Genomic DNA, 12,228 nt, shown 5'->3' with positions numbered 1-12,228 from the left:
AAAGATTTGTCTAAAATACCCAATATTTTGGAAATTTCACACAAATGCTCACAAATGATGAAAACGAGAACATTTTAATAACATTTTCAGGCTCAATACATACTCCGAAAGATAAGAACGGGCAAAAGGTTTCAAAATGTTGGGTGTCCTTATGAAAGGTACATGTGAATGTCCATTTTAACCAGATTTTAAAACTGACAGTCTCAGCACTGAACGAACTGTTCAGGGAAAAAACCGACCCAATTTATTCTGAATGAAACTTCCCATGTAACGAGGAACGATAGACTCTTTTACAAATTTGAGATGCCGATTTTCTAATTTGGATAACGGCATTAGGCTCAAATGAGTGAAATTTTAAGTTAGCTTTCTAAGGTCCTAGATTTAGAAATTAGAAAATTGTCGTACATGGAGCTATTTTGAAATATGTACCAAGCCATTGTTTTACAATTGTATCCTTGCAATTACATAATTCATTTGTCCCTGACCTACAAGACCTCCTGACCTACAAGACATCCTGACCTAATTTTTCGTATGCAAAGACTCAAAAGGACCAGGTGCAAAGTGACTTTTTTCGTATGTTTTTTCCTTATAAAAGATTGCGCTAGAATGGATGCAGACAGAACAGGAAACTACGACTAAGTCCAGGGCATGTGTTTCATACTTCTGTTATTTCTGGTGGGACGAGTTGGTCCACGTGATATTGGCTTCATGCATGACACTTTATTTGATGACAAATATCTCAATAAGGGTCTTTTTGGATATTGGAGTCATTTTAGTGGCATTAAATGTTGGGACTAAATGTGTAAAAATTACCATCCTGATAAAGCATCTATAGAGCAATTTGTTTTCATTTAATTGTCAGTGGGAATCTTCTGATCATTTGTATTAGGGTATTTTTACATTGTATAAAGCGATTATTCAACTCAAATTATTAACTTTCATTTAGCTCTGACCAGTTTTACGGTCTAAATAGGTATTCATATTTATCACAACCTTTAAAGTTGTTTTGGTACTGTAAATTTTAAAGCTACAGATTTACAGTAGAAATACTATATTTATTGATATTTCTGAATTTGACTTTTTTTCGTAAAATTTTCGTCCCTTAAATTACATGTATGAATCTCAGACCAGCCTGACTTTAAACAATCTGTCTCAAATATCAAAGTTGTTTGGTGATTTAATTAGACTGGAGTCTGAATATGATCTCAAGAGCAACTCTGATACGTTTAGATATGGACAACAATAAGACAAATGGATGGTATACGGGTGTGCAGCCTTTTTAAAAAAACTTATTCGCTTATTTGCTCAATTTCAGTTCCTCTAAGGTTCAAGTTCTTTATGTTGCACATTCCCCTCATCCCGCAAACTCGGGATATCTACTCACTGTTATAATCTGAAGGAATATGTGACTTGATGAACGTTTGTTTTGAATTGAACCATAGTTCTTCTGTCTCCATTCGCTTGTGCAAAGCTAAGTACTGGATGTTCTTTTGAATGAGCTCTCCTTCTTTCGCAGTGATGTCTTCTCGTATCGCTGACAACCTGCAAACGTTAAAACAATATGGTAGAAATTCTTCAACAGCGAAGGCAGCTTGTGAGCTTAACTGTTGGTTGTTAAGTTCTTTAAAGTTTCAATATCTAAATCAAAATCTTAGGTAAAGACATACTTCCTGGTCAGCTCCTCTATTTTCGAGTTAAGTTCTTCGGGTAACAACATATCATTGGCTCGTTCCAGTAATTCAGTCCATTGTTCATCATACGAAGACAATAAACCTTTTATCTCCATACCATCACGCTCAGCTTTACTCATTTCAATATCACTTGTACAGAAGGTTATCTTCCTAAGTCTTTGAGTGGTTATTTCAATTGCATCTTCTAATATTTTCAAATCGTCAACTAAAGATTTTTCATTCGTCATCGAACTCAACCGAGACAACAAATCTTTAACTGATGATTTTAAGTGTTGGAATCCCTCTCGATTTTGAATTGGACGAATACGAAGATTTTGTTCCGAGAATAATGCATGGTGTCTATGTTCTTCGACTCCTTTTAAAATCGTGTTCACTAGAGATTCCTTGGCATCAAGTTCTTGCTCCATTGAAATCACTATATCTCGATGCTTGAGGTTAAGTTGATTGGAAATGTCCATCAATTTTTCGGTCTTCTTATTGATCCAGTCAGTCAACTGTAAAATAAAAATTCACACCCGTTGCGTTAAGATTAGCCTATTTCAGAAACTTCCACTCAGAGATGAAAATGACATAGGGAAGTTAGTGTCAAAAAAATTTTCAGATGTAGATATCTCATACACTTTACTCTCTGGAAAGCCGATTAAACCAATGATATACCAGAGCAGACAGCGAAAGTCAGTGGAAAATGTTAACAGATGCCCTACTCGACAATCATAAAAAATGATTCAGTGCAAGGGTATGTGTAGAAATGCAGGAAAAGAACAGGGGAACAAATCCCTTTGAAATACTATTTCTCTTATTAGAAAAGGTCACTTACCGTGCAATATTTTGTAAATAATTTGAACATTTCTTCCGCATTTTCAACTTCATGTAATTTCTCATCCAACTCAAATTTTAACAACTCAAACCGTTCTTTTAACTCGTCCAACTCGAACCCAGCCTTCTGAAGATCAACTGTGGAGAGGTTTTGAAACATCCTCGTTAAATCATTGGTCATATCCTGGTGTTTACCAGCCCGTGATTGTAACATTTTTAAATTCCGCTTGACGTCTTGTACCTCTTCGAAACTCTGTACGTCGTCTAGTTTCAAAGACTGGAGAAAATTGGTTTGTTCTTGCAACCACGTCATGGTGCTGGAAAATTTCTGCTTCAATTTCTAATGAAAAGGAAAAGAAGTTGTGATGAACGAGTCTCGATAAATTGATTGAAACTGTCATTAGCAGAGTTAATCGTAACACAAAACAAACAAAAACAAAAACAATCTTACATCAACCTTAGTTGTCTGTGTACTAATAAGTAAGTAAGTCTGCGACCGCAGTCGGAGGCGACCCGAAGGCTCCTCTTTCGATAGCTATCTACCCGAAGGTAGGGGAGGGCGCCACTCTTTCTCCCTGGATTCTCCACTTACCCTTGATCCTTCTCTTAATTGCTGAGCATCAAGCAGAGAGGCATCAAGTACCATTTCGAGAATATTTGGTATGACCCGGCTGGGGGTTGAACCCAAAACCTTGCGAACCGTAGCCGGATGCTCTACCACTTCACCACAGTTCGTTGTGTACTAGACTTAGAGCTTAAGAGAAATTTGTACACGGTAACAAATTGTAAGAGCAATTCATAAACTATCCTCATCATCATAATTACAGTGTATAAAAAATTGACCATCCCATCACTTACATTGAAGGAGATATTTTTATATGAAGATTCTTCCGTTATCTTCAAGAGTTGCTCAAAACGTTGCAATCCAGTCTTGATTTCACCTAGCCTGGATTCAACCTCCATAGATGAGAGCTGGCCATCTTGAACAAGGGTTTGACCACGTTCTGAAAGTGCCAGCATATTTTCACGTTTATTGCTCAATTGTAATTGAAAATCAGATAACGAACGTAGACGGCTTTCTAGGTCAAATGTCGTTTCTTGTGATAAGCGTTCAATTTTGGATGTGACTTTTTCAACCCACTTTAAAAACTTCTTGGTTTCCTCGAAGAAGGAATGAAGTTTGCTTTGAGCTTCTAGTGTAAGTTTCCTAAAAGGAAAAAGAGAACGTGTTATAGGGAGTTCGAACAGTGATAACAACAAAATAAAACTAACGATAAAAAGTATTGAATGTCAAACTACTCTGTGTTTAGACTTATCCTTAAGGATACATACCCTGGCCAAAACTAGACGCTGTATATTAAGCAACGAGATTCTCTATAAAAAATAATTGTTCTTTCACAAATCTTCAAGAGTCTAGAGATGCCTTTATCAGCTCCATCTGGAGCCCATTTATCCAATGACAAACTGCTATGAGAGAACTTAAATATATGAATAGAAAAGAAGAAATAGAAAATTTAAAGAATAAGCCGGATAATAACGAGTAAGGGTTTTTTCTATATCTTTTTCCCTAGGATTGTCCAAAAATAAGATATGATATTCCCCATGCCAGGTTAAATTTTCTCATTTTTCACTATCTTCCTTAAATTATCCTTATTCTTCTTATAACAAGTGAGAATCGATTATTTAGCAAGTCTTGGGACAAAATGTGGTCAAAAAACATTGGAAATCTTACTGTGTTGGAATGAAGGTTCGCCATCAAATAGTGGGTTGAAAACACGCCCCTTCATAGTTACTCTCATTGGTTTTTGACAAAATCTCTTATTTCTGTCTTGTTTAGCTGGAAACAGTTGGCAGTATTTTATTTTATAAGGCTTACTCTAGCTTTAAAGTTCGTATCGCTAGGTGCTAGATAAATCGTATCACTCAGTAGCAGAACTTGGAAGAACTATTAAATGAACATCATCTATCAATATTCCATTATTTATGTTATGAATAATTCTTTTCACCTTGGCTAAAGAGATGAAGGTTTTGCTTGCTCTTAACCAAAATTCACAGCTGTTATAAACCACATTTTGAGGCACTTTTTGGTCCAAATTTGCCCAAAAAGTTTTTTTGCGAAAATTGGGCTACATCAGATTTAAAAAATTACCATTTTACATCATTGTGCAAAAAATCTGAAAAAAATACCAAAAATGACAAAAGGGGATTTTCCCAAATAAGAAAATCCGCTTTTACAGCCGAAAGAAATTTTCCCGAACAGAAAAAACTAACGAGCCAATATCGAGGAAAGCTGGTAACGCACATGGGTTATTTTTTAGTACCTCCGAAAAGGTCCAAAAAGACTCTCTAGATCTTACAGCAATTTAAATATATGTCACATTTTGTTTATATTTTCATTAGTAGCTTATGAAAAACTGCTGACGTCATCGAAATATTTGCGGTGGCAAAAGTTCCAAAAATTCCAAAAAAAATGCATGTGTACAATCCTGCCAAGTTTCATGCCATTTACAAAGATTGTATCTGAGAGTATGATTATCATTCATATCCCAGGCAAAACATGGTTAAAAATCATCATAAAAATGTCCCTTTTGTAGTCAACACGACAGAAGTTTTAGGCTGTAGTTTTGATATGGAAATAACTAGTTAGTGATTGTGGCACTATTCTTTTTTACTCTTTTCATCCTCCAAACTTTTTTTTCAATTTTATAATATTCCACTAAATAAAGGAATTCATAGAAATTCAACAAGCACAAAATCGCTTTGCACATTATTTTGAGGTACAGACAAGCTTCTTACATTCGTTTGACTTTTTCATTCAACTCCAGAATGTCTTGATCCAATCCAACTAATTTATTGTCGCGTGCTAGGTGACCCTCATCCATTTCCAATTGACCAGCAATCAGTCTCAAGTCATCAGTGCGTGTTTTCAATGAAACGATCTCACTCTGGAACGAGAGTTGTGTCTTCTGTAATCTGCAAATACTTCTTTCATCGGTACAGACTGGAGTCGCATTAAGCCGTACATCCTAGCAACCATAAGAAAGAAAACGTGCACATTTTAAATATATGAGAATTATCACTTCATATTATAACAAATCAATCTATTATGAGTTTTTTGTAAGAGGTTTGCAGTAAGCCTACAAAACCCTTTGAATTAAAACCTAAAGAAAAACCAATCTAAAGATTCTTTTGTAAAAGCTTTGTGTTTTCAAAGGATGAGTAAGGTTAACAGACTTTTAGCAAACCCTGGAACCATTTGCAGGCCAAAGCGAAGCACAGCTAAAAGTTTTTTTAATAAATTAACATACAACTAAGTTTCCATTTCTATTCCCTACCTAATGCAATTAACATCTTAACACAGGCATTTACATTTCATAAAAGCATGGGATTTGATAGAAAAAAGTTCATTAATTCACATAAAAAGAATTATCTATTATCTTCCTAATAAATCACCATAACACAAGGTATGTTGATAAGACGACCTGACTTCATACATTGTGCCATCCCGTATAGAGAAAACTCTTACTTTTCTTTGAGAGACTCAATATCCGGTATTTGAAACAAACTAAACAATCTAGGCAAGGCTTGTTGTGAGTTTTTTTCTAGAGTGAATGATCCGATTTTACACAACTCGACCAAGTTAACAAAACCCTAATGAACAAGTTTCCGCAACTCAAATCCTCCATAACTCCAAACATTATTTTGAAAACTCTACTCTGGCTTTTATGAAAATTCCTTTCGAACCACACTTGAGCTGAGATTCAAGCTGACCTTTAACAACAAAGCTATATATAGAGATCTAAACGAGATTCTTTACAACATTGAGCTAAGGAAGTTGTTACAAGTCTGTCTTGGAATTTTTTTGTGTAAAATAGCTATCGTTCAGAACTGGACGGTAAGTCTTATGTGTTTCATATACATAAACAGTCATAAAAATGCTATTCTAGAAAATTTTACCCCATTCTAGAGTCTTGTCTAAAAAATATCACAAATTATCCAGTTTGAAAGTAGTGTTATACTGACAAAACTCAAATAGATTCGGAGATTTCTATGAAACTTACAAAATATGTCAAGAGCCTTCCGCATTATTTTGTCAACAAAAAATTCCTTTCGAATGATGAATTGAGTTTGGTCAAAAATAACTTTTTGTAGCAAATTGTCAACAATAGCAATCGATGTTAAAGGTCAACTAAAAAGTTGGATAGCATTAATCTCGAAAAAATTATACAATCAAAATATTAGAGTCTATAAGACCTATCAAGCCTAATGATCGGATAAACAGAAGAATCAAACAATTTGCACCCCAATTTTAATCTACCTTAAGGGAAGAAATTTTCCCGAGAAGAAATTTTCGTGGAACAAATTTTCGCAGAATTTAATTTCCCAAATTTGGGCGTAATTCGCGAACTTAAATTCCGCGAAACACACCAAAATAGTTAAACCGCGAAATAAAATTCCGCGAAACACGAATATTCTCACAATTAAAAAAATCACCCCTAAAAAGGTCTTTTTAGGGGGAAAATAGGGCTTTTCATAAACAAATAATTCCCTCAACCGCGAAATTAAATTCCGTGGAACTTTTGAAATCGGCTCATTCGCGAAATTAAATTGCGCGAAAATTTGGGCTAACCTTTGGGGGTCCCTAGACCAGTTTATCGAACAGAAACATGAAGATTCTAGCTCGACTGAAGTTGAGTATGGGACTTTTCATCTAACTTTCGTTATGATCAAGAACATACCAGTGTCTTGGTTTTTTCTTTCAACTCTTCATGAAGCAAATGGAAATTCCCTTTTAATTCAGTTTGTCGTAACTGCTTAACAGTTTCCTCATGTAAACGATGAGCTTCACCAAGCCTGACTTCAAGACTATCCACGAGTGGATTCAATTCATTATTCAAGTGAAGATACTTCGAGACATCAGTTTTGAATTCTTCAATTTGCTTCGAATATTTGTTGATGTTGATTTTAACACTCTCCATAGTTGTTAGTTTGAATTGCACTCCATCGTTTGAATTTATAGTTTTGTCTTCTTCATTACCACAATTTTTGACGATGGAAATCTGAAAAAAATAATCAAACAAAACAATAATAATAGAAATAAGAAATAATAGAGGTATCAAATCATATATTAGGTCTATTATAAAATATGAAATAAAAAAGTTCTTCCCCTAAAATACAGTATACAGTAGACTACTTTACGCACCAATAGCTTCGATAGCCTCGTCTAAGTAGATACTTGGCCCTTTCACGTAAGCTTTCTAAATATCTAAGATAGATTTCAAAATAAAACCAAAGAAACTGCAAGAATTCATTTCATCTTAAGAGAAACTGCTGTCAAGATGCTGCTTCAAACTAAGAATCTACTGTGAAAAAGGGAAGGATTGATTTGATTTGGATTTATTAGCTTACTGATATATTTCTTTATCGTGTGTAATTAGTAATAAAAAGTTGTTCAAATAAACTGAAAATAGAAAAAAACTGGTGAAATCAATTAACATATTGCATCAGAAATCCGACATTCTATTTAGAAAAAATATTATCTCGGACTCGTGAAAAGGGCTTTATTTTACTTGAGTCCCGTGCGGGATTCAGAAATATGAGATTAAAAATTTCGGATGAGATTTCCTATTTCAAGCTTTTTTCAATCAAGCATCTAAACTCTACATCGAAAGAGTAAACGTTGGAAATATTCGCTACTAACCTCTATGTGTGTAAAACATTGAATTTCGAGTGTTTTTAAAAAACGCGGTATACCTGGGTTGGATATTGCCTCCATGTGTGTATTTCGCGTCCGTTAAAAACATTGAATTTTGATAGTTTTTAAAGAACGCAGTATACCTGGGTTATGGTTACTATATATACTTTTACTTGAGCCCCGATTCTAACGTTTTCGTAAGCCAAATTGGGATTGAAAAAGCAGTATGGTTACTATATATACTTTTACTTGAGCCCCGAAACTAAACCTTTTTGTAGGTGAAATCGGGATTGAAATATCAGTATTTTTACTATATATACTTTTACTTGAGCCCCGAAACTAAACCTTTTTGTAGGTGAAATCGGGATTGAAATATCAGTATTTTTACTATATATACTTTTACTTGAGCCCCGAAACTAAACCATTTTGTAAGCCAAATCGGGGTTGAAATACCAGTATTGTTATACTTTTACTTAAGCCCCGAAACCAACCTTTTTGTAAGCCAAATCGGGGCTCAAGTAAAAGTATATATAGAGAGTTTAAGAGAATTTTCTTTCAAAACGAGATCATAATCCATCGGGGTTACCCCGATCGGGGCTCAAGTAAAACTAAGCCGTAAAAAGTTTGAAAGGATATGGTTTCGAACCGAAACTATAATGTCTGTCAGATATACTTTTACTTACGTATAAAACGTAACGTATAACGTAAACGTAAAATATAAGTGCAATCGCTGTTTTTCGTGAACGAGAAGAATTCAGCATTGAGCTGATGAAATATAAAGAAACCTTACGAAATTTCTTTTTAAAAGCATCGTTATCGAGGCGTTAGAACTGATTTTACTAAGTATGTACAGAATGAAATCGTTAATCATCGTCATTTTGTCCCATTAAGATTCCAATCAATGGACGTTCCTTGGGGCGTAGAAAGGATAGGAATCACTGGTTAATACCGACATCTGACAGCACCTTAAAGTCATCAAAATCTACAGCAGGATCGACCTGTGGTACCATATAGTCTTTGACAGGGTCAACAATCAAATAAATCGACGAAAAGCATTTCTCATGTAGTGACCATCTTTTAAAGTTCCAGTTAGCCAGTTAGTCCTCTAAAGTATTCTCTTTGTGATTCTCTCTTTTTTACAACGGCCTGGCGGTTTTAGTAAATACGCGAATGAAAAAGTAAATAGTATGAAACAAAGCCAATTCTTAACATAAAAAATGTCACAAGCATTGAGAAATTTTACGGTTTGAGAATTTGAATTTTCCATCGAATGTTTTCAACTTCATGGCTTGAGTACATCTTGACAGCTTTGAAATGAATGTTTCATTCTTCGTCGTGCTCTTTCTCATTTCTTTATCTCGAAAGGAATTATCACGGTTACTATTTAAAGTTATCTGAGCCTAGTAATGGTTATGTGAGACCGAATATCATTTTCAATGCTCTATAGACAGGTTTCAAACGAAGCGTGCTGACCCATGGGTTGAAAGCTGAATTTGATAACATAAACAAATACAACAAATCACGGACTATATGTCTCACAGAACAATCCAATGTTGTGTAAAATTTAATCAAATACATCATAACGATCGCCGGTATATTACAAGCCAGGAAAGTCACCAGGAAAACCAAAAGTAAGGCTGTGAAACTCTTGTTGAGGCGAGGCGGTGTAGTAAATGAGTGTGTCATTGCTTGGCGTTTCTTTGCCTTCTTCTTTAAAAGTTTTAAAAGATAACAAGTGATAACACTCAAAGCTAGGACAAAGAGTATTGCAAAATGTGCAAATACGAATAAGAAACATATGTAGGTAACAGCGAAGTAAAGGTTAGTGATGGCAGCCGATAGAAGCCAAATACCTACTACTGCGCATGCGTAAGAGCGTCGAGTTGCAAATCTACGATATCTGATTGGATAATGAATAAATAATAAACGGTCAGTACAAAATGCAATCAAAGTGGATGTCCGAGCTGTGGCAGTTATGAAAAACAACATCCGGGCGACTATCAGTAAAGTCTTATAAAACTGTCCTTCTCTGTCCGCAGAAGCTTCTAATGAATGAGTCACAACTGCTACAGGGAGGACTACAGCTCCAACCATGAGATCAATAAATGCTAGATTTGTAATCATGAACATATAAGGTTTTCGAAGTTTTTTTTCTGGATCCTTATAAACAGCCAGACAGATCAAGAAATTTCCAGTGGTGGCAACGATACAAAAAGTAGCAGATACGATGGAGGTGAATATGGACAGGTTGATGGGTACCGAAGTATCTGGGCATGGTACAGTGATCATGTTGTTCGAATACAGAAAGCTTTCGACGTCGAACATTTGCATTGAAGTGTTTTTGACCCTGATTAACGGACTTTCAAGCTGGGCTAACATGAACCTCAATTCAATAAAGGAACCAATAACAATAACAAACAAATGAATTTCTGAAAATCAATCAAAATTTGGATTCAACTTCTGATTTAAGTCATCTGGAAGTGAATCGTTGAAGTAATAACCTGCTCTCTGAAAACACAAAATTGATTCCAAAACAAGCTATATAGTAGTATAAGGCTCGACATTGATTGTTTGATTTTTAAGTCAAGGTGGGCAAGGTTTCTTTCAATTTTACCCTTCGTGCTAATTGATATAAATTTCGATTTTACGAGGATTAATGGTTCCTAAATATTGATGTAAACACTTTTAAAAGTGAAAGAAAGCACTTAATCAAGCCATGGGGAAGCTGGGTCAAATTACCCCGTTCAATGATTGGCAAATTCGTGTTTGGTGAATTCCACTCCGATCCGTTTCAAGCACACCTCGTGATTTGAGGTTATGCTTGTCAGTATTTCTTATTCCTTTCGAGAATAATAAAAGATATCCATACATGCAAAGGACTAAAAGGTAGGCCGAAATGCATACCCGATACTTAATCAGTTTGAGGACTGGAGACTAGCTACAGCGAGATTTTTGAACCGATGATTAATGTTAGAAAAATGTTAAATAAATTCTCCTGAGCAAGAATAAGGAATTTACCTGATCTTCTAAATGTGACGTAATCAAAACAGAAGTCTGTTCAAATCCAAGCAGTAACTTTTGTTCTTCGATATCACTAGCTCTTTTCTCAGTCAATTTTTCAAGTTGTTTCCAAAGTTCTTCTAAATCATCCAATGACGCTATGGGCGATTCTTTGTCAGTCTCTATTTCGTTTTCCAGATACAAGGCATGTTTATTTTCCAATAGATAGTTGCGGAGTGTCTGAAGTTCTTCGTACTGGGCCAGAGTTACAACTTTTTGAGACTTGATCAAGCACAAACCTCTTGTTGCAATCTTAATGTTTTTTATAGCTGACGAATCTTCCAGACTGTTCTTCGTTGTTTCCAGCCATTCTTTCACCTTCAATACGAAAACACGTGAAAATAGGGCTACAAGAAGTGGAAGAAATCAGCAAGAGGGGCAATACAAATATAATGTCTTGAATCTTTAAGCCCGGGTTTTTTAATATATCCTCCCACTAGCTTTTGGCCAACCCAATTGTATCACTCACAAGCGAGTTTCCTTCAAAAACGAATTTTCTGTTAAAAAGGGAGTAAGATTTCATTTCAGAAGGGAGATGGGTATATAGGGGGGATGAAATAAACCTAGGAGGACATACCCCTCGGCAAACTATGTATTAGCTATCAGAGAATGCGAAAACTGAAACTACAGATTACCTCTCCAAAAAGCGATTGAAATTTATCTAGATTTATTCTTGCATGAATATTACTCCTCTGCTTCGAAATCAATTCACCGATATGGTTCATTTTGCTGTCCAGAATCTCCAGGTTTTCGAGTACATCAGAGTCCCCTTTATCATTTGATGATTTGATCTGCTTGGTACACATTCTTTCTGATGACAATATGTTGGAGTATTCGTCAAGTTTCCGTAAAACAGATCCATGAGATTGGGATTTCGATTTTTCACCTAATAACATAACGCGTTCCTGAAATGAGAAACCATATTATCGTAAAACATGGGTAGTGTTTTAAATACGTAGTAGTGTA

The 12,228-nt window shown here is 35.2% G+C and overlaps 2 protein-coding genes across 2 annotated transcripts in view; both read right to left on the bottom strand.

Annotated features, from left to right (window-relative positions):
- The window catches only part of LOC136823685 (spectrin beta chain, erythrocytic-like), a 44,010-nt gene that overhangs the window by 8,169 nt on the left and 23,613 nt on the right, over positions 1–12,228 (bottom strand). The window contains exons 22-29 of the mRNA XM_067079852.1: positions 11,898–12,167; positions 11,221–11,580; positions 7,247–7,567; positions 5,304–5,533; positions 3,366–3,714; positions 2,509–2,847; positions 1,668–2,185; positions 1,385–1,542 (exon numbers count right to left, since the gene is read on the bottom strand). Of these exons, the coding sequence (XP_066935953.1) occupies positions 1,385–1,542; positions 1,668–2,185; positions 2,509–2,847; positions 3,366–3,714; positions 5,304–5,533; positions 7,247–7,567; positions 11,221–11,580; positions 11,898–12,167 (2,545 nt within the window). The remainder of the gene's footprint in view (positions 1–1,384; positions 1,543–1,667; positions 2,186–2,508; positions 2,848–3,365; positions 3,715–5,303; positions 5,534–7,246; positions 7,568–11,220; positions 11,581–11,897; positions 12,168–12,228) is intronic.
- On the bottom strand, positions 9,579–10,491 carry LOC136823673 (adenosine receptor A1-like). The gene has a single exon (XM_067079844.1). It carries the CDS (start codon positions 10,489–10,491, stop codon positions 9,613–9,615), a length of 879 nt encoding a protein of 292 aa, XP_066935945.1. The 3' UTR covers positions 9,579–9,612.

This window comes from Clytia hemisphaerica, unplaced genomic scaffold (genome assembly GCF_902728285.1).
Source record: "Clytia hemisphaerica strain Z4C2 unplaced genomic scaffold, Clytia hemisphaerica genome assembly, whole genome shotgun sequence".
Taxonomy (NCBI): Eukaryota; Metazoa; Cnidaria; class Hydrozoa; order Leptothecata; family Clytiidae; genus Clytia; species Clytia hemisphaerica.
Note: the sequence above shows the minus strand (reverse complement) of the source record. Positions and strands in the feature narration are given on the sequence as shown.